This window comes from Mastacembelus armatus, chromosome 14, assembly GCF_900324485.2.
Source record: "Mastacembelus armatus chromosome 14, fMasArm1.2, whole genome shotgun sequence".
NCBI classification, from domain to species: Eukaryota; Metazoa; Chordata; class Actinopteri; order Synbranchiformes; family Mastacembelidae; genus Mastacembelus; species Mastacembelus armatus.
Genome location: NC_046646.1, coordinates 8,809,585 through 8,833,144, shown reverse-complemented (window position 1 = coordinate 8,833,144; position 23,560 = coordinate 8,809,585). Strand labels below are relative to the sequence as shown.

The window sequence follows — 23,560 nt, the reverse complement described above, 5'->3', positions numbered from 1 at the left end:
CCACACTGTTGTTGTAACACAACCCATAGTGGGTGCAATTATATTGCTTGTTCTGTTGTTCACACATTTCGAGAAGTTTAAAAGTTTTCTGCTGGTCATTAAAGTGCCTACACTAATGAGGTAGAACAGAATGGCTATTAGACAGGAAGAGAAGGTTGTTTAATAGCTTGCATTACAGACTTGGTTAGCTCACTCCATTATCCATGTGAGCTCCATCTCATCCTACGCCATTTGTTTAGAAACAGGGACACGACAACAATGCAGAGCAAGTTGAGGAACATTGATCTTACCCTCCTGAAATCAAGACTCTTTGACAACTACTACAGCAGCAATTTCTCTTCCAGCTATCACATTACAAATCCACTATGATGTTCCGCTGGTCAGCAAGATTTCCACTTGTCAAAGTATTTACATTGACTTTACACAGAAACACACAGCTATGTTAATTATTGTGCTGCAAACATGTCTCTCTACATTTGCATAATGTATGTACTGGTAAACTGCAATTAATTAAGAGCTGGAGTGTTTATAAACAAAGCTGAAAAACATCCTTAATGCTCTGTGTATGTGAGAAACAGGAAGGCACAAAGAGTACGAGCTGAAATATTGGTACCTGATTTATTTGCACAAATAATGGAAAACATTTATATCTAAATGTGCATAGGGTGCTCGGTGGTGGTTTGGAGGAGAGACAACATGGTCAACAATGCAACAAAACAACAGGGGTTATACACAATGCATGACACAGAGGATTGTGTTGTGGAGCCAGTTAACATTGTTGGCTGTTTGTTTTGGCCAGAATTGGATGTGTGTTTAGATGAAACATTCAATCCTGGCAAATTATGTATCCACATGCTTACAGTAAGTTAGTAATTTTTACAGGGAACATTTTTTCCAGGCTTCACAACAATGAAATATTATATAAAACTGTATTAAAAATTAAATGAGACCATGCTAGTCTCTTGGCAAAGTATTTTATCATAATGACACGTATGTCATAATTTGTACTTTCATTAGAGAGCTGATAATTAACAAATTAATTAACTGTGTTTGTATTTAATTGCATTGTATTATAACATTAATCTGCTAGTTTTTAAACTATGATGTTAAACTCTTGGGTGTAACAGATTACACAGTGGATAAACCATAGTGACAATAACACATTTATTATGTTTTATTGATGTCACATTAGCAGAATATTAGCAGTCATTCTTTTTAGTTAGTCGCTGAATATCCACTCATACGGTGCTTATCAAATAATGAATTTCAGTTTTAGATGATTTTAGGTTTGTTGCAGTCCACAGATGCTGTAATTAAACTGGCTATTTTTTCTTACTCTTTCCATTTCTGACTATTCTTTCCTCTCTAGCCTTTGTGCTGAGCTGTGCATTCCCCAAAGAGCCCGCTGGTGGAGATGTTTCTGTGACACACCTACATCCCGGTGGAGAAGCTTACTTCAGTTGTTTTACTGGGTACAAGTTGCTGGGTCCCAATATGCTCACCTGTCGTAATGCAACCACACCTTACTGGAGCGGAAAGGAGCCCCGATGTGTGGGTAAGAAATTATGTTTTGTTTTTTGTTTTTTTTTTTGCCAGACACACATTTATTAATCAACGCTTGGAGCAGTTCAGAGCAGTGAGGTCACCACCTTGCTGAACTACAACAACAAAGGAGTTCAAAATGTAATTATGCAAAACTAAATCTATAATAGGTCTCCTTATACCTTTCGGTTAAATGGGATGTTGAGATTTAATTTCTTTTTTTTTTTTTTTTTCACTTAACTTTCAGTAGTTAACACTGTTTGGCAGACTTGTAAAGTAAACTTGGACTGTAATAAAATTATGTTTGTAATTGCAACAAAAAAATTAATTCCAGGAAATTAGCAGTTGTCATTAAGCAAATTTAAAATCTGACAAGCAGTTCTTAAAATGAATATATTAGTCCTAAAAATTGAAGGTTTATCATGTCTAAGCCCTTCTTCCTTCATCTTGCCTTTAGAAAAGAGGTAATTGTGATTAATGGAGGTTTTCACTGGGTTGTCTCCGACTGAGATGATTACTTACTCAAATGACTGTGTTTGCATGAGATTAGCAGCATGTGGAGCTATTTTTTGGAGCTGGAGCAAAACAAGGCCATTACACCTGGCTGTCCTGACTATGGTCCACATGACTGTTCTTTTCCTGTTGGTAAAGGCTCATCTCCCACTTCCTGTCTTTCTCCGTGCCTGCCTGCAGCTGCTCTGAACTGATAGTGTTATTGCTGCTGTTCTGCTGTTCTCTTTACAAGTCCATCACACACAGTCACACACTCTTAGGCTCTTAGGTGAGCCGCATAGTGTAGCCCAGCCACAGTCCGCTGGATACTGATGCAATCTATACTCAGACAGGGGCTTTTCTCCAGAACCCCTACTAGAGTTGTTGTCATTACTTTTCTCATCTAGTCCTAGCCTCCAACTCTTTGTCTTCTTTCTCTCCCTCTCCTTTTTCTGATATAGCATCCTGTGGGGGAATGATAAAAAATGCCACCTATGGTCGAATTGTCTCTCCTGGTTTCCCTGGCAACTATAGCAATAATCTGACATGCCACTGGGTCCTGGAGGCCCCTGAAGGCCACCAGCTTCACATTCACTTTGAGAAGGTGGCTCTGGCAGAGGACGATGACAGGTGGCGTATGCATGCTGCTAAAAACACATTGAGAGAAAAAGAAAACAGTGCGTGTGCATTTGTGTGTGTGTGTATCTTTAACGAATAGCTGGCACTAGGGCTTTAAACTCATTTTCTGAATAACAGTATGCCTGCGGCTGGAGTACTAAAACCCTCAAAGGCTATAAATAACCAAAATCTTTAGGGAGTGACAGATGAATTTGAAAGGACCTTTTATCATTATAATCCTTTAACACTGTTCTATCAAGCGAATGAATTGAAGGGACTACAGAAGGTAGTGAGAGGTAGGAAACCGCAAATGCATTACATTTTTCTTCACTGGGCCACATGGCTATCGTCACACATGGTCATTCACCCCATTAGTAATTGGTGGAGAATGTTATCGCAAACTTATTACAGGCACTACTGGAACAGTGAGCAGCTCTCAGATAGCTTGTAACTTCTTTTACTTTTCCAGGCTCATTTATGTCTCTTTTGATCTGTCTTCTTTCTCTCTGTGCGTGTATGATGTGTTTTTTAGGCTTCTGATCAAGAATGGAAACAACATAGACTCTCCTCCTGTGTACGACTCCTATGAAGTAGAGTATTTGCCCAATGAGGGTGTGCTCAGTACTGGACGTTATCTCTTTATAGAATTCACCACAGACGGGACAGTAACTTCCACCGGTGCAGCCGTCAGATACGAAGGCAGGTTGACCATGTGTATCGCAGAGATTGCTAACAAACAAATGTATGCTGTACCTGTCACTTACGTTAAACGCAGTGCACTTTTTGCGTCCGCAGCTTTTGCAAAAGGGATGTGCTATGAGCCCTTTGTGAAGTATGGAAACTTCAGCAGCAGTGACTCTACCTACGGTGTGGGTGCAGTGGTCGAATTCTCATGTGACCCTGGTTACACACTAGAGCAAGGCTCTGTGGTGATTGAGTGTGTGGACTCACAGAATCCACAGTGGAATGAAACTGAGCCGGCCTGTAGAGGTGAGTCAACAGATTTTATCTGCTCGAGTACTTTTGCAGTGTTATATTTAAAAGAAGAAGTGCTGGAGAAGAACCTAGAGCCATATATGACTGACCTAACAACCCAAGACTATCATTGTCTGCTGATCAGTGCAGAAGTTAGTGAAGTATTTATGTTCAAATGTTGAATACACTGGCAGTTAGCTATATCTTTCTAAGCTGCTTTCCACTGAGCCATGATAAAATTTCTCTTAAAACTTTAACATTAAATTTTACTTCGACAGGGTGGGGCTTTTTTTTAATGATTCCTGCCTTTAACAGCAGTAGTAGCAATGCAGACAGGAAATGTGAGGAGAGAGTGCGAGGAGGTCTGACATTCAACAAAGGCAGCTTTTAGAAGTTCTAAAGATTAATGGCGTACAATAGTTGGCCTCAGATGAACAGTGCCAAGCTGCAGAGACTATGCACTATACTAAATAGCGGTCTACTCCTTAGCACTTCCTTTCTCCTCTTACTCTTCCCACACACAACATGCTGACCTTATTCACGGTCTTTCTTGCCTACATGGTCATTCTGCCGCAAAGTGAAATTGCTTTCTAAAAGCTCTCTAGTAAAGCTAGATATGAGAGAATTAAATTTCTGCTCCTATGGGTCATGGTCGCCAAGAAGTTCAGTAGTAGTATGCAGTTTTACAAGATTCATGTCAAGGAGCTGGCATACTTGATTTCAGCTGTGTTTTATTAAGCATAAAGCATGGCTCCATCCTGTGAAGTCACAAAGCTCATATATATTTGTAGTTTTTTTTCATTTAACTTCAAATTATATGATTTGATATATCCTTTAATTCATGTTAAATTGATTTTTGTCTTTATCTTTATCTCTTTTTTTTTTTTCTTTGTTTGTTTTGGAAATCTGGTACAATGCATACGTTTGTGTGTGTTGCAGCTGTGTGCAGTGGGGAGATCACAGACTCTGCTGGTGTGGTGTTGTCTCCTAACTGGCCGGAGGCCTATGACAAGGGGCAGGACTGCATCTGGGGCATCCATGTGGAAGAAGACAAGAGGATCATGCTTGACATCCAAGTGTAAGTGCCCACATTCAGGTTTACAACCAGAAATTACATGGGAGGGGGTGAGGCAGTTTCAGAGAGAAGGTCAGGTTGACCTCAACATGTTAAATACCTCATCTGAAGAAATGAACAAAAACTCTTTTTCATCCTTTCTCTCACTCACATAGACACACTACAACATACACATGAGCAAGTGTTTCTGTCATTGCAGACGCTAATTAGATTTTTTTTTTTTCGTCCGCTACATTAAAAATTCTGTGTAGCTTCCAGCTCGCTCTCTGACCAGATTAGCCAGTAAGCCTCCCTGCTCCCACTTCCCTGGTGTGTGTCTCAGAGTTGGCTTTGAAAGGAATATGCTTTGGCAGTGAACTACTCTGAGCCACTTATCAAGCCCTCCCAACTGTAATTCAACACACACACACACACACACACACACACACGCACCCTCACACACGCTCAACACACCTGCACACAGATGTCAAAATAGACACTTGCACACACAAACACAGGCACACTCAGTTTCTCTTCACCCATCACTCTTACAGCACATGAATGCCTCCTCCACCGGGAACACATGCACAAAAGCGCACATACACACACAAAGCAACACATCCTTGCTTTCTCATCCGAGCTATTGCTCTTAGGTGTAAATCATTTCCTTGTTTTATTCATAGTGCACTGAATTTTAAAATGAAAATATTTAAATGTGTGCATGAGAATCTGCAATATTGTTTGCCTATTGTATAGGGATTAATCTATTTGCCAATATTTCAATGAACATGCATCCTTTAAAGAGTACAGAAACTACAGCATAAGTGATGTGTTATTGCCTGAAGCACTTGCACACAAGAGGGCACAGAGAGGTTAAAATTAAACCAGCGGGATTGCTGCCTGAGGTTGCAGAAAAATAGCCACTGACAAATCTCACACAGTCTATTGTTAGCTATTGGTCAGTGTGGTCATTTATGCATACAAGCATTTCTTCCCTTCAATATTCATAATTCATTTAATCATGTTGTAAAAATGATATGTATTTCTGAACAGTTTCATGACAGTTTAATTATAACATTAGGTCTGAATCCTGTGCAAGCAGATTGGAATCCATAGCAGTAGACACAGAAAATGTATTTTTATTTTTGGCATCTCCTAGTTCCTTTTGGCACTAAAAAGAATCAAAAATCTTCAACTTATTTTTTTTTCTAATTAAGCCACATGGTTTACGGTTATTTGCATAAATGCAAATATGTAATATGCAATAGGGTATATAAAATAAAAAGATGAATGAATATATTAAAAACTAATAACCTAATGGACACATAGCTATAATCCTCTATTCCCGCTTATTCCTAACCAGGGTCACAGGGATCTGCTGGAGCCTATCCCAGCTCTCTTTGGGTGGAAGGCAGGGGTACACCCTGGACAGGTCACCAGTCCATCACAGGGCCACATAGAGACAAACAACCTCACACACTCACACTCACTCCTATGGGCAATTTAGAGTCACCAGTCAACCTGACATACATGTTTTTGGACTGTGGGAGGAAACCAGAGTACCTGGAGAAAACCCACACAAGCACAGGGAGAACATGCAAACTCCACACAGAAAGACCCCTGCTGGGTTTCAAACCAGGAACCTTCTTGCTGTGAGGCAACAGAGCTAACCATTCAGCTACCATGCTGCCCACAACAAATGCATTCCAATAAAATTATTATTATTATTATATAATCAGAAAAACTGATTCCATGACCTTAATTGTTCAATTCTCGATATTACTCAATTTATTTATTGCTTTCCAGGGATCCCCTCATATCTGTGGCATAGAGTAACTAGAGGGTTTGGTAAAAGTGGGGGATTTTTTCTGTACTGGCCCAGTTTTGTATGCCACTGCATAGCCGCAATACACATAATGCCCTAAACTGTATCTCTCTGGCTTACAGGCAACGAGATATGAGCCATCGCTCAAATATGATCCACAGATCAAAGGGGAGTAATAGCATCACAGGATACCAACAATACAGGATGTCTAAATACCACACACGGATTTGTATGACCCTACTTGCCTCCCTGTTCTTTTTTTGGAGATTAAGACTCAGTGATTAATGCTTGATCTTGAAAGTCAACCAGTGCACGTAGGGTATAAAAGATTAGAGGATTTTTTTTTCAAGTCAAGAGTAAACAAGTTTGATTTGAGGTAAACTGATCTTTTTAAAATCGCACCAGCCTTAAATTTGTTTTAATCCAAACCACACAAGGCTTCTTGATGTAAATGAATGGTGCTGTGACCAGCCCCAGTTTATCTCAAGCTTGCTCATGCATGGCCTTCATGGCAGGAGAGACCCACAGCCTGTCTGATCACTGCAGACTCTATCATTACCCTCATGTCTTGCCTGCTCAACATGAGAATTGCCTTTCTACAGGTTTGGTCAATATGTAAATTATGTAAGTGTGTTTATTTGTGTGCACATGTGATACATGTTAAAATGACAAAAGGCTCTTGTGAATGAGAGCTGTCTCATTATAAGGGCAGGCACACACTTTTCCACATTAATGAGAATGTTTTCTGTATTATCATTCATCACTGTGCCTGTGCTGGCAATTATAGAAGAGCAGTGTGTATAATGAGGGCTGATTAATTAATTTAGGCCAAACAGGAGGGCTGGCTCTTTGCTAATTAGCATGGAGCATCGCTGGAGCAAGAATCAGAGACAAGAGGTTACAGCTGATATCTCCACCTGTGGAACATAAAGTAAGATGAGGATTGCAGCATTCACAGTATATTATATTTACGACTGTATCTGAATGCTACATGATGGGGAAGTCTTACATAAAATACCTTGTCTTACATTGGCAGTAATGTTTGTGTCAGGACTATGTAGATTGAACATACTGGGTTTATAGAGTCCTCGTGTGGAGACTCTGAGCATTACATGCCATCGATAAGTCTGCTCATGCCAGAGGTATGAAGGTGTCTGAAAACTAAATGGTTATTTTTATTTGAACAGAGCGACATTTCTTTTCACTCAGAACAGTAGAACAATTTGAATGTCAAATATGTGTATGAGAAGACGGGGGAGGTTGCCTATTGAAATGTTGACAATGAAAGTAATTTCCATTCTGTTAGAGTTACTGCAGATTTGTAGGATTCTTTAGACTCCACTTGACTTGACTTGTCAGTGAAGGTGAAAAAATGCCTAGAGGCTTGAACAAAACACAGCTGTCATCCCCTCATCTGCAGAACTGAGCTAGTGCCATTGGCATGCAGAGGCCTTTTCAGAAGTCCTCTGAAATTCCCCTTTCAAACAGACCCCTGGGATTTTGCAAGGATCCAATCCAAATCGGTGAAGGACATATCTAATCAAATAAGACAACTCTAAACATGTATTGCCTTTTATTTGTACATCTAAAAGCATAACCACATTCAAGCCAGTCCCTTAACCATCACCATTTTGATAATTATCAATGATACTCTAAAATTTCAGAAAAAGCAAGACCATTCAGAAAACAGGGTATGGATATATTTTTTAAAAGATTAGTGTTCAGATGGAAAAATAGGACAGTATGTGACTGCTTTTCATGACTGGAAGGAAAACCATTTCAAAAGGAGCCAGGTGGGATGACATTTGGGCGAAGTGATTGCCAGGTTACTACATAGAAGGCAGCTGAGCGACCTGTAGTGACTCACCACAGACTGCTGTGAAACTGCTGTTTGTTTGGCATTCTTCCACATTGTCACCAGGGTTTTGAATATACTTCAAGCAGACAGTGGAGCGAATAGATGGGGTCAGTGGGAAAATTTAAAACCAAGGTAGCTTGCAGCATTTTTGATAAGTTAGAGCAACTGGGGAAACTTTTTAGGAACCCAGACAGGAAGAAAGGTTACAATGTGTCAAGTGGGAATGTGTGTGATTTGCTAAGGCTGCTGACTGAATTTTTTTCCTTTTGTTGGATATGGCAGCAGTTTCGGCCTTGCACCTTGTCTAGGATCTGACCATAATTCATGAGTGGGAGTTATTGTGGGGGATCTGGTTGTGAAAAAGCCATTGTAGATTTATTTTTTTAGATGATAAAAAAGCAACTGTCTTGTAATGTTAAGGTGGCTATCAGACAGAGTTGTGCATCTAGGTGTGTCAGAAGGAAAAAGCACAGTTTAGTGTTGATGTTGCAGAAATTTGAGAGATGGAACTGCCAAAATATTTTTGCAAGATTAAAAGGCTCAAGATCCTTCTATTACACAGGAGCACAGCACAGACTTGAGCTGCTTTGACTTCTGATAAGATAAAGAACTGAAAGCAGATTTCCCCCATACAGGAAGTTCAAAAACATGTCTGTGGTATACAGTTATCAGGAAAGGATGGAGATCAACAGCAGTGCTGTTGAGCTCTATCACAGTATAAGATAAGTGAAATGAGCAAAAGGCTGTGGCCCATGGTGTTAATAAGATACAGCAAAGTGAGGAAGAGAAGAATAGATCACAGTAAAAGTTGTAAAATGAAGCACTAGACCCATGCGAAAAGAGAAACAAATGCCCATATGCTGTCCAAATATGAGGAGACACCAGTGGGTACTTGGCACCACAGTGGCCCTAAAAAAACATCCAGTACAGTAATAAAATACAGGGTCAGAAGGTAATCACTCTGTAAGCTTTCCAACTGACAGCTGCATCCCACCTCTAGGGTAGTCTAAATGCAGGGAGACCTTCAGGACAAAATAATGTAAAAACAGTGTAATGATAGGCTGGATAGCCCTGGTGACATGAGCAGCAGGTGTGTGCAATATAAGGATAGAAAGAAGATGCAAACAATTTGCTGTGGGGGTCCTCTGACATTTACTGAGAGACATCCCAGTTATTTTATAGACAGAATAAGATGAGACTGTCCAATTCTGCAGAGGGTTGTGAACCTGTAGTCCGTATTACTGATCCTAATAAAGATCCGCATAATCACTCCATGCATTCAGTATGTGTGTGCTGGGTGTGTCTTAATAATGGAGATGTTACAAAATATAACATTATAGAAGCCTTCAGTATGGAAACTTTATTTCGTACATATGTTTTCTTCCCCAAATGTCCTCTTAAGAGGCCCTAGCTCTGTATGCAGTATTTTTGTGGTGGTGTGGAAATGGAAACTTGCATTGTCATTCCTGTCACTTCTATCAGCTGCTGATTCTTAGAGAACATGGAGGTGTAAATTGTGTCTGTAGCTCGCCAACTAACCAGAGGGAGTACCTTGTCACTCAACACCTCATTTCACTCTCGCTCACACAGCTGGCATCTATTATTTGTATCTGTCAGGAGAAACTAGAATTTAGTTTTGTCCATTTTTACCACTAGCACACAGCACCAGCAGAATCCATTCTGGATCTGTTTTTGCCTTAAAATTTTGCCTATGGAAACTTCCATAAGGAGTAGTGGTCCTTGTGGATCAATTGACCTAAATTATAGGTTAAGCGTAATGGTCACCATATTTTTATGTGTGTGTGTGTGTGTGTGTGTGTGTGTGTTGGGGGGCTAGCCTGGGTGATTAAAGCTAAGGCGGATGTTGATTTTAAATGTAGTTTGTTTTTGCCCAGAAATGTGGAACTACTGTGGAAAGGCTGTGAATAAGAGATTGAGGAGAAGTAAACAAATCCTGGGTCATTTACCTTTGTTTTGTTTCCTTATATCATCATGAAATCCTGTGTCAGTCACAAACATAGCAGCTCCATTACGGATTCCCTCTGCTGGGTTTGCTCCAGCAAAGCTACAAAAATCCTGTTAATTCACGTATATTCAGAGCTCAGGTTCAGTAATCTAGCCTTGGTCAATCTGAGTATGCCAGATAAAAAAAAAAAAAGAGAACCTTACACTCATCTCCAATACGTGCCTTACATAGAATTGATTATGAATATAATATAATAGAAAATGTGATAGTTAAACCAGTTAAATAACAAATGTCTTCTTTTTCCTGACTAACCTTGTCCTTGTTCATTTCTATAAATTAACTCAACAGTAGAACGGTATTGTCTTTTTTCAACTTTCAACATTGTTTTTTAATTTGCAAATTGTACTGAATTTGATTGCATGCATGTATATGTAATATTTACTTAGGGAAGTTCCTTGTTTGATTTTTATGTTCTTAAATTGTCTTTCTGTTGGTTTGTTGGTTTGTTGAAGGCTTTCTTACTCTCTCTATTTGGGATTTTCTACGAGCACTACTTGACTCACCTCAACTTTTTTGAGGACTTTTGGTTCCATTAGGGGATAGTACCTGGTAGCAGGTACTATTTTAGTACCTCTTCGGCTGAGGTTCCAAGCAAGCTGAGCTGATACTATAATGTGACATCAGCAGACTGTTTGTTTTCTGTATTTATAGTCTTTGGCGAGGCAAATGGGTAACACTACTCCAAAACAACACCATGGTCAGACAGACAGACAGTGCAGACATTTCAGTTTCGCAGCAGACTATGATGGCCCTGCCTACGTTGAAGTGGTACTCAGTTGTAATGGAAAATTACCAAAGCCAAGTCAAGTCGAGTAGAGTAGAGCTGCGTAGTGCTAAAACTGTGTAATGGAAAAGTCGCATATGATGCCTGGTTCTGTGATCACATTGATCACCACATACATGGTGGTCTTTTGGAGTCTGGAGGCCAGCAAGGCTCTGCAGGACTGTTTCAAGACCACCAATTAGGATGTTCCTTGCCAGCCACGTTGGGACAACGTAAAGGACTGCAATACAAATTACATTCACTTCTGTGAGGATACAGCTATCTCAACTGACTGTCCACTGTTATCTAAACAATAAGCCCTGGATCACCAGCCAGCTGAAGGATCTGCTGAACTAGAAGAAGCAGGCCTTCAGATCTTGGGATAAGGACAAGCTGAAGAGGATACTGTGGCAAATCAAGGTGAAGTTGAGGGAGGGTAAAGACACCTACTGGAGGACAAGCTTTAGCAGAAAAACACTCAGGGTGTTCCTTTACAACCCTGCAGACAGCCAATCCACATCTCACTACTTACCCCTTCTAAACCTCAGCACTTCCCCTAACTCCCATCTCCAATGAGGAAACCAGCCTCCAACCTGTGACTGTGACACGTGGCCAGGTGAGAAGACAGCTGGAGAAAGTCCACCAAGGCAAGGCCCAGACTGCATCAACCCCCAGGTCCTGAAAACCTGTGCTGCACAGCTGTCTGGGATCCTGCACTTAATTTTCAACCTAAGTCTGAAGCTAGAAAGAATACCGGTGCAATGGAAGACATCCTGCATACTGCCGGTGCCCAAGAAGCACATCCCATCTGGCCTCAACAACGTCAGACCAGTTGCACTGACCTCACATGACTTGAAGGTCCTGGAGAGACTCATACTGGCTCAAAGACCGCTGGTAGTCCCTGCCCTGAACCCTCTTCAATTTGTGTATCAGCGTCATTTTGGCGTGGATGGCGCTGTCACCTACCTGCTGCAGCATGCTCACTCTCACTTGAATGCTGGTAAGGGCACTGTAAGCATCATGTTGATTTCTTCAGTGCCTTTAACACCATTCAACCATTTCTGATAAGTGAGAAGCTGTTCAGGATGGGTCTGCTCCTCCACTGTCTCCTGGATTACTGACTATCTGACAGCCCCTTTTTGTGTGGTTCGGGGGCTCCGTGTCTGATACTGTAGTCAGTAATGTGGGGGCGCCACAAGGACTGCCCTGTCTCCATTTCTGTTCTCTCTGTACACGTCAGATTTCCAGTACAGCTCTGGATCCTGCCACGTGCAGAAATTGTCTGACCACTGTGCAGTGGTTGGGTGTATTAGAGATGGACAGGAGTCGAAGTACAGGACACTGATCGAAGACTTTGTGGAGTGGTCCCAGGCTAACCACCTGCACCTGAATGTGGACAAGACGAAGGAGCTCATCATAGACTTCAGGAGAAGGAGGAGAACACCAGTGGAGCTCATCACCATCCAGGAGGTGGAAGCAGTAGACTGTTAGGAATACCTGGGAGTCCACTTGAACAGAAGGTTGGACTGGAAGGACAAAAGGGATGCTATATATAAGAAGGGCATGAGTAGACTCTACTTCCTGAGGATGCTCAGGTCCTTTAATGTGTGCAGCAAGATGCTGGAGATTTTTCTACCAGTCTGTGGTTGCAAGTGCCCTGGTCTTCGCTGTGGTCTGTTTGGGAAGCAGCTGCAGTAAAAGGGCTGGCTGAACATTTTATTGGCAGTGACATGGAGATGTTTGATCCAGTGAGGGACAGGAGGACACTGGACAAACTGCTCTCCATCATGGACAATCCTTCACACTCACTTGACTGTAGAGGGTCAGAGGAGCTCATTCTCCAGTGGACTCATCCACCTCTGCTGCCACAGTGAATGATATAGGACTTCATTGATATCGTTCTCAATCCATCTGTATAACAGCTCACCCCTTTGCAACAGATAACTCCATCTTATTCATGTTTGTTATTACACCTTATTCACTTATCCTGCCTGCTTATGTCATGTATATATAATATATATACTTCTATTTTCCTTGTACATATGCAAATCTCTCTACCTATACTATTGTATTATATTTATCTTATTTTATTTTTAGCTATGTTAATTTTGATCTTATGTTGCTATCATTGTTTTGAGTGTGTAATTAAGCTACTGTGACCAAGCAATTTCCCTTGCAGATCAATAAAGTTTAGTCTAAGTCTAAGTCTAAAAAGACCAACCACATCAGCACTTTGAGTGTGCCGTGCTCGCTTCCTTTTTCTGATGTCTCTGCTATCTTGCTAGGAGTGCACTTGCATCTTTAATCTCAGTATCTTTAGAGAGAATAACTAATTGGTTATGATACCATTTCATTTATTTATACTTCATTTTGATCGAACCAAATGCAACAACTATCTGCATATGATACAAATCTGTCACAACTTGATGTGACATGACAGCATGAACGTTTTTGACAGGTTAAAGTAAATCAATGACAAAGTCAAGTAAATAGACATGGGTGTATACATAACTACGGCTGAGAGAGGAGCTAGAGATGGGATTTTTAGTAAGTGTGATTTGCATTATTGCAAATTGTGCGAAGGAACTGAGAAAAGCTGGGGACATTGTTATCTGTTACCATTTTGGCAAAATACTAGTTTTCATAAAATAGCCTGTGCCCTTGATCAGCTACTTGATCATGCACAATAAATAACGGTAGAGGGCTCATGTTCAGTAGGCGGCAGGTGATTCATAGCCTCAAATGCATTGTGCCAACTCGTAAGACTTGAATATAGCCAACGAGCACAGTTATTTTGACGCCCACCAAAAGTCACATATAGAGCAACTAGTTCCCCCTCGCTTATTATATCAGCAGGGAACTACAACTGGTGTGACTTATTTTATTTCACCATTCACCATCCCCTGTGTGTGAATAAATGTCAAGCTTTACTGATGCTCAATAAAGAGGACAAGGGAATATGAAAATGGAAAATGGAAAAGGTTAATGCATTCTTAAGTTAATCACTGACAGTGAAGACTCTGTCAAACTCTGGCTAAACTATCTTATATTCAATGTATATAAATATTTAAGTGTAGTAGCAACATTTTGATATTTGGATTATTTGTGGGATTTGTATTTTTGGCTTTATTTGTATGTTTGGGGCTTTAACTTTATTTCTAGTAGTTGCCATTTGTTGCAGTTTTTGTATAGGTATAATGAGCTAAAGAGTAGTTTTAAATGCTTAATTTCATTTGATTATATCTATTTTATATTCCAGATACACACTTAGACATATTCTTGAGAGCAATGTTTGTGTGTATTGGTGGGTTGTGTGTGTGCGTGTGTGTGTGTGTGTGTGTGTGGGAGGGGGGCGCGCAGAGACATACCTCATAAATTATTTAGTGTTTACTTCACATTTGATTCATCATATATAAACAGAATTAATATTTTCCAAGTACTGCTGAGATCGCATTATATCATCAGCTTCTGATTTCATCAGCCAAAGAGGGTAGCATCATTCTCAGAGTGAAATACACAGCACAGACACCACATAACCACATACGTGAGATGTCTAGAATAGCTGTACTCCATATTAAAACCTCTATTCAAATCACTGGGAAGAAAGCTAACTACTTTTATGTCTACCCTAGTCTCCATTTGGGTAAGAATGACCTGTTGACCTTCTATGATGGTGATGACCTCACAGCCAACATCCTGGGTCAATACAGCGGTAAACGGCCACACTTCAAACTCTATACATCCATGGCTGATGTCACTATCCAGTTTCAGTCAGATCCTGCCACCAACATCTATGGCTACAACAATGGCTTTGTTGTCCACTTCTTTGGTAAGATTTAAATTCTTTTGTTATTGTTTTTGTTTTATTATAGTTAAATTGTGATTTTTATTTTAAAAATCTACATTCTTCTCCCTGGTTAACTGAAATCATTAGAAAACTGATTTTTTTAAAAACATTTTTTCAGTGTCAAGATAAGAAACCAAAAACAACATTGAATATAAACAGTTGCTAATACCTAGAACACAGCAGGTTACCCTTTACAAAAACATCTATTTGTTACTCTTTCTCTTTCTCTTGCTGTGCTTCTGTCTTGTGGTTTGTCCCAGGTGGACATGATTAGATAACAACAAACACAGAAACACGATAATAGGTTATACTTCAGCATCACCTGATTTTGCCTAGTGCTTTGTGTTCTTGGCCCTGTATACTGCAGTTGGGGAGGCGGAGATTGACTAGTGCCAAACCACATGCTGCGTCCTCCAGGCAAACATCACAAGCCTCTGTTTACTTTTTCCTCCCAAACCACTGCTGTTTAGTGTGCACAGAACAGGCAACTGAGCAGTTGTGTTCATTCCCTGCAGAGAAAGTAGTTGCATATTGATGCTGTGATTTCTTTGAGGAACTTTGTGTGCCCCTAAACAAATTAGTTTCTGTTTGAGGAATAAAGTATAATTTTTATGACGCAAAAAAAAATTTGCTATATATACAGTATGTGTGTGTGTGTGTGTGTGTGTGTGTGTGTATATAGATAGATGGATATAGATATATAATATAACATATCATCAACATATCACCATGCCCAACACCAACAGAGGTTCCGAGGAATGACACTTGCTCTGAGCTGCCGGAGATCACCAACGGCTGGAAGAGCACTTCCCACCCTGATCTAATCCACGGTACCGTTGTCACCTACCAGTGCTACCCTGGATTTGAGCTAGTAGGCTCTGAGATCCTCATGTGCCAGTGGGATCTCACTTGGAGCGGTGATGTGCCGAGATGTCAGGAAGGTGAGAGGAAACACACAAAACCTGATATTTTCATCAATTTGAGCACACAGGAAGATCAAGTGAGAGTAAGACCTCACCAAACATATGCCTCCCTGAATCCTGAGAGCCAACTAGACTGTAGAATAAAGCTCTTACTGTAAAAGTGAGTCTAATCTTCTCATGTATTACGCACATTTCTACATCTTGCTGGACACTGGTTGCAAAACAGCTGTTTACACTGTTACCCTAAGTGTAAACAAAATCATCAAGTGGCATCTAATCTTGTGAGAACTCTTCGACAGCTCGTAATTAACCGTACTGTGACTCAAATAGCAGGAAACCTATTTTTTAGTAACTGTACAAACATATTCAAAGCGAATTGGTATGGAAAAGAGACTGATGATATACAGACTAAAATATTTTTAAAGCATTTAATTCAACATACCAAACCCTGGTAGACTAGTGGAAATTGTTTTGATGCCAATTAGCAGCAGACACATCATTATAGAGCGTAGTGTCTGTCAGCTTGTGGCTTTGTTTTAATTGATGCAAAAACAAAATTATATGTTGATGCAGATCTTTCTAACTGGCATTGTGCTCATCAAATCATTTTTCCATAAGTGCTCCTACAACTGCACATTTTGTTAACTCCCTTTGTTCAATCCCAATGTCAGAATCTGAACATGTGAAGTTGACTAATAATGCAAATATTACTTTTATTTTATAAAAAATGCATTTTGGATGTACTACTGCAGCTAGTTAAGATCATGATAAAAATCAAAAATCAACAGCTGTCATTTGTTTTTGTGATGTTTCAGTTTTGACATGTCAGGACCCTGGAAATGTGGCGCACAGTCGTAAGGTGATCACGGGCAACCGCTTTACCGTTGGATCGACAGTGCAGTTTATCTGTAATAAAGGCTACCTCCTGTCTGGCAGCGGCCTCCTCACCTGCTACAACCGGGACTCAGCCAAACCCAAGTGGAGTGAGAGGCTGCCCAAATGTGTCCGTAAGTTGCCTACACACCTGTTTATTGAATGATTTAAGCATATTCTCACGTGCTATTTTAGTTTATATGGAGACAAACTGACTGACTGACCAGCTGTTGCTGAATTATTTATTTTACCCAATTAAAAAATCAATTTTAAATACAATCTGACAATAATTTCTTTGAAATGTAACGTTGGAATGTTGAAAGTACAGCAAACTTTGTTAAAATTTTCATTTTGTGCAGGCCACTTCAGAAAGACAAATTTTTCTTCTAAATAAACGCATAGAAAGCAGTGCTGTCATACTGAGACTGGCAATTACAAGCAAAATTACACAGAGTAGTAAACATGATGATTGATTTGATAAGGTCAGAACATGCAACAATAAACCCATGCAGCATGTCTGTGTTTCTTGTTTCTTTTGTTAAATTTGGCTCCCATTTCAGTTTGCTATTGTAGCTAGTGTGTAAAGTCTTCTTAGATGATATAAAGAAATATTTTCGGAATCTGAATCATTTGTTTTTGTGACATATCAGTTGTGACATACAATATGAAAACAGTAACCTAATGCTGTTTTAGTGAAGATTTAAACCCAATGTTTATTATTTTAGATTATTTTTCCCACATCATGCTCCTGTAGTTTCAACTTTCAAACCTAAGTCTAATGTCTCAGACACACACACACATACAGTGGTGTGAAAAAGTGTTGGCCATCTTCCTGATTTCTTATTTTTTTGCATGTTTGTCACACTTTGGATTTTGTTTTCCCTTAATAATAAAAACCTTCATTTAAAAACTGCATGATGTGTTTACTTGTTATCTTTGACTAATATTTAAATTTGTTTGTTGATCTGAAACATTAAAGTGTGACAAACATGCAAAAAAATAAGAAATCAGGAAGGGGGCCAACACTTTTTCACACCACTGTATATATATATACATACATATATATAGATATATATATATAGCATTTTTTTGCATAACATCAGTAGTTTGTATTTCTACTGATACTTAAGAATATAAAAACTGTTTTCCCTTTTAGCTGAAAAGTACGAGCCCTGCAGGAACCCTGGTGCTGCCTCCACCAGTGTGCAGAGCTCTGAAAAGGCATTTTACCAAGCAGGAGAGATACTCACTTTCTCCTGCCATTCAGGCTACGAGCTGCAGGGTGAGGCCACCATCTACTGTGTCCCGGGACACCCATCCCAGTGGAACAGCACTCCGCCTGCTTGCAGAGGTAACCCATACCTACACAATGTAGCAAACTTTTCAGTTTTCACAATGTACGTGATCACTTGATTTAACATTTATTGTGCAATTGATTTTGTTGCTGTTTGTCAGTGTAAAGACTTTTTGTTTGTTTAATGTTATGTATATGTTTGTATTACACAAATGACTAAGCTACAATTACATCTTTGTAGTGTCATCAACCCAATATACGAATGAGCGCAGGTTGGATGGTAGGTTATATTTTACATTACAGTATCAATATATTGATATTTTTTGTGCATATTTCACAGAAATAATTCCTGTTTTTTTTCCTTTTAGTTGTTAATAGAGATTATAGCATGGAGGGTACCAATATTGCCCTTGCAGTTTTTATTCCATCTGCAATCATCTTGGTGGTTGTCCTTGGGATTTATGTGTATTTTGCAAAGTAAGTAGTAACTTTTAAAAAAAAGTATTTTATTTGCAGTCAAATGAGCCTGTGCAGGATGCTTTCCTTCATTTTTTTTTTTTTTTACTCTAGATTGCAAGGCAAGTCTATCAGAATGCCAACATCTTCACCACCGTATGACAACATGACAGAAGAGTCAGCTTTCGACAACCCAATATATGAGAGCGGAGTAAGTACAGATGTCATGAGCATGCAAGACGTGGATTCACAGAACACCAGTGTGCTGTCCTGATCCTTTCCCATCTGGCTGTCATCCTGTCATCATCTCATGTTTCACCAGCAGAGGGCCCCACTTCACCTCATCTTTCCTCACCATTTCAATCATTAATAAGAGCAAGTGCTCTTAGTTCATGATGTCACACAAACATACAGAGGAATGACAACTTCCCTCACCCCACTCTAAGGTTAGAGGTTATTTGCATCATGGATTTTCATACTTCATCCACTTGGACTGAGGGCAATATGTCAGGCTCACTGTACATAATTCACATTTTGGTGCATGTTCTGTTAATTGATCTTTAGGTTGAGTGAAATCACACCAGCTGCATAAATGCACTTTTGCAAGTCTATACATCTCACTAAAAATAAAACTGTGGCTTTTATCTTCAATATTAGTTATTTAGAGATATTATTGATTTGAAATTAATAACTCTTACACATATACAAACTTGCAGGATCATAGCAGGCCGCGCGACATCAGACACAAATGGGTCAATCACAGAAATACATGTTATAGTTTAAAAAATGTGATTTTAAGCTTTTACTGTATCTTTTTAACTGACCAAAGTCAGAGTCAGAGTAGTGTATATGTGCAGTAAACCTACCATATAGCCATAAGCTGCTTAGTCACTAGTTACTAAATATATATGTAAGGCTCAAAATTCTTTCTGTGTACTGCTCTCAATTGTGACTGGAGCATCCTCTCACCTTTTCCCTGTGCTCCTTCAGCACTGGCAGACGCATTATAGATACTAAACCCTGTCAGTTTGTCCACTTTGGCTGTACTGCAGAACAACAATGAGGTGAGCTCTCCTTCTGATGCTGAGTGCACAGCTCACTTGCTGTCCTAAACCTTCAGTCATACATTTTTTTTTTTGGACAAATTTTTCAAACTTGACACACGTTTTGCTAAACTTACTGAAGAGCTTAAATCAGCACCACATTTCTGTATTTGTAGATAAGTATACAGACCCCATTAAATACAAATCATTTCTGCCTGTGCACCTAAAAAAAATGGATGATCCTGAGTAAAGAAAACATGGCATTTTTTTTCAGGATGAGAGCAACTTGCTGTTTGTCAGTGATTTTATCAAATTTTTAAATATAACACCCTATAAATAAATATTAATTATTTGACACTAATCCAGCAAATCCTCTTCTCATTGTGTTTTTGTCAGTCATTTTGAATTTTTTTGTCTTTTGAAGTGCATGTTTTCTCATTGCAGATGTAATAAGAGATCAAGATCGAAACAGTATTTTATAATAAATAAATCTGCAAATATATCTGTCCTATAGAGTAGATTTTGATCTAGAGTCACATAGTAATTTTGTATACATGGAAAATCAAAAGTCAAAATAAAAAAAAGAAAAGATATAGTATAATGTATTGGTTGTAATACAGCAGTCACTGAATATGTCAGAGTATATGTTCTGCTTTAAGGTTTATTTATAATACACTTTATTTATAATACACAATTTGTACAAACTTCCATCATTGTCATTTCTCTAAATTGTATGTCTGGTCTTTACAGGACAAATGAAAAAGATTAAGAGGTGTCCATTTAGAGACCTTAAAGCAAGAATTACTCAAGCTTTGCCTTTTGGGACCCTCTCTGCACTGCTCTTCTTTTCCTACAACCTTTTTGTTCCCAAAATTTTTTTTTTTCCCATTTTTCCCTTTGTGTGGATTACTGTAAATACATCCTTCTTTCCATGGTCAAATCTGTCAATCTGTGGGTCACCATGGTGAATATTTTTATAAAGTAAAATTGCTGATGACTGTTGGTGATTGTATGTTTTTGAATCATTTTGATGCCAGTAGTGATTAGGGACTGAGGGAACTGATGCTTTGATTGTTGGGATCTGTTGGATACAAATTTACCATCACCCAATATTCTTTGGAAATTTTGCTGTTATTACTTCTGTTTCTTTGTGTGTATGGATCTGCTATTTGTAAATAAACTGCCTGTCCAATATGAGTGCCTCACAACTGACTATAACCTGAGATATCACATGTGAAATTGTTTAAAAATCTTTCATTTAATTTCTTCTTTTTTTTTTTTTTTTGTATTTGTGGGCCTGACTCTTAGCACCCTTATCATCATACAGTTTATCTTGAAGAAAGAATAACAAATGATGCCAGATATTTTCCTACTAGCTGATGTGTGGTTCCTGCTGCATATAGCCTCAGAGGATTCATGTTTTCATCAGCTATGCATAACTTGTTCTTTGTTCAGTCACATTGTAAAGTCTGCCTCAAAGGATAAGTAGCAGCTAACTAGTTCATTTGTGTATGTTCCAAAATGTGGTTGCACCTCAACATTTGCAGACCCTGAATTAAAACCTGGTAAAACCCAGTGATAATCGAAATTATTTAGCTAATCAAACATCAAATTCCTGTGTAGCAAATATACATTTAGTCCTGAAGTGTGCATAATAAATCTTTATGTTACAAGGTTTTTGCTTCAGGTCACATTGTTGTGGTGCATCTTCTTGTATTCAATTTGTAGATATAGACCTTATATCTTTTGTGCATATCCCTTATAGGCTAAATCTTTCTTTCAATATCACATCTGGTGCAACCACAGCCAGGAAACCAAATCACCTTCAAATATCTATAAACCTCTGATTAAAAAATAAAATTAATTGTTGTTTAAAGTATTGTCGTGTTTGATTAATAAGCACCCTGTTATTCATACCCAGTTAAGATCGAGTGAATTTGGTATACTTTAAATCAACAAAAGAAAACAATGGCTCAGTCCTATTTAGCTGTTTCGTGTTTCAGTGTGCATGCACTGTCACACTGACACTGGCTGACACTCTGAATACTATAACAAGTTCAAATCTTTACTGTGAAAAAAGCCTTTTAAAAATGGTTTATAATGTTGCTCTGCAGGTTTCTATCCCACATTAAACTGCAGGAGAACACGTTTTGACTTGATCAGGCACTAGAAGTCACAGAAATTATTTGGGGGCCATGTAAATTTAATTAGTATCTGATAATATTTGCTACTGTGTAGCAAATGTGTTGGTATACTTATTTACCCGTAGATGGCAGCATAGTAAAAGGTGATGCTACCAGGCGCTTAGGTTTGTGTCAGGAAGGGCATCTGGTGACCAAGAGGGATTAGTGCAGGTGGAACTGTTAACATTGATGAGTGTTGACTTGTGTCAATCCAAAATATTCAAGACAAAAATGATACCAAACCAGTGAAAAGCTAAAGAAATAGCTTGTTACAGGGTCCTGTAGGAAAGCATCAGACTATTTACACTATGGGGCCTGGCTTTGCCATGAAAACTTCTTTACATACAGGCGTCAAACTAAACTAACCTCTCAGACATCTCATTGCATCTCTGTACTGTATGGAAAGTCTCTTGGCCTTTAAACGATGTAAGGCTTCTCTTGCTCATAATTCTTTCTGTGTACTGCTCTCAATTGTCAAGGAAGTCATATTGGATTTTTGGAAAAAAAGAAGAAAATCACCAGCTTTATCCCTTTTGGGGATCTATTTGGATTTCCACAATTGACTGGGGCTGATTGATTACAATTTGCACAGTGAGAGAGGAGGCACAGTAACAGCAGAAAACTGAGCTATTCCAAATGTCCAGATTTCACAAGGAAGGAAGACGAAAGTGTGTATATCAGTGTTCATCTGTGACTTTTTGATATTATAATTAAACTACAGCATCAGTTAAATAAAAAGGGAATGACTTACCACACATTGGATTTACTGTGTCTGTTTTGTAATTTGACTTTGAATTATTTTCAAGTTATAATCCACTTTTTACTTTATTTCTGCTTACATAAATGGCAGCAGTAGGTACAAGTCACTCTGACTATGTTTACCTGAGGGGACTTAATTAGTCATGTCAGATTTTTCTTTTGGACTCTAGCACCTTAAATTTAATTTCCCCTGCAGTAAAATATATCTAATATAACTATTCATTATACATGAAGTGCATCCAGCCTTTGAGTGTGTGTGAGTGTGTGTGTGTGTGTGTGTGTGTGTGAGAGAGAGAGAGAGTGTGTGTGTTTCCTGCCTGTGTTTATGTGAGAACAGGTTTGTTTCAGTCAGTCTTTTGGGAGCAGTCACCCATGATTTCAGCTGAGCTTTCACTTTGATGCAGGGAAGCCAAGCAGCTTGAGCCATTAAAATGTAAATTTCCTGTGCAGTCTAGAAAGAGGACAACAACTGAGGATCCACTCATGTGTCAGCTTGCTCTCTTCACTTCACATGTGAAGTGAAGGGGTAGTAGAAAATGAAATTTTAAAAAATACTCTCTAAGAAAATATGATAAAGTACAAATAGAAAAAAAAAAAACAATAACACAAACTAGAATCTTAATTCATAAGTGGAAATGCAGTTTTAAGGTTGGCATGTAAATGCTGTGGCTTAAACTTATTGTCCGGGGTTCAAAAAGTTGTTAAAGTAATGAACCTCTTTGATGGAGTGACATCTGAAAGTAATTTAACTGAATTAAGATAAATCAATTCAAAGCGTTCACACTAAACGTTTGTAACAGCCAAACAAAACATACATACCTCACTAATCTACTTTCTGCTTGGTGCTACAAGTACCAGGTGATAATTATTAAAAGCATCTGATAACCTAAAACAAACCAGCCTCTGATATAGACTATATGAAAAAAATAACTTTAGAAAATCACATTTGCTGTGTTTTGTAATTGGAATAAAATGTTTAGTTATAGTTACATTTCATATACTTTGTGTATCTTGAAGCTGCCCAATGCA

General features: G+C 38.9%; 1 protein-coding gene across 1 annotated transcript in view; it reads left to right on the top strand.

The window, feature by feature from the left end:
• The window catches only part of LOC113143164 (seizure protein 6), an 80,269-nt gene extending 61,449 nt beyond the window's left edge, over positions 1–18,820 (top strand). Inside the window, exons 5-16 of the mRNA XM_026328640.1 lie at positions 1,370–1,555; positions 2,496–2,664; positions 3,185–3,351; positions 3,448–3,642; positions 4,567–4,705; positions 14,786–14,982; positions 15,747–15,941; positions 16,739–16,930; positions 17,953–18,147; positions 18,332–18,370; positions 18,459–18,567; positions 18,661–18,820. Of these exons, the coding sequence (XP_026184425.1) occupies positions 1,370–1,555; positions 2,496–2,664; positions 3,185–3,351; positions 3,448–3,642; positions 4,567–4,705; positions 14,786–14,982; positions 15,747–15,941; positions 16,739–16,930; positions 17,953–18,147; positions 18,332–18,370; positions 18,459–18,567; positions 18,661–18,820 (1,943 nt within the window). The remainder of the gene's footprint in view (positions 1–1,369; positions 1,556–2,495; positions 2,665–3,184; positions 3,352–3,447; positions 3,643–4,566; positions 4,706–14,785; positions 14,983–15,746; positions 15,942–16,738; positions 16,931–17,952; positions 18,148–18,331; positions 18,371–18,458; positions 18,568–18,660) is intronic.
• Positions 18,821–23,560: the final 4,740 nt, after the last annotated feature.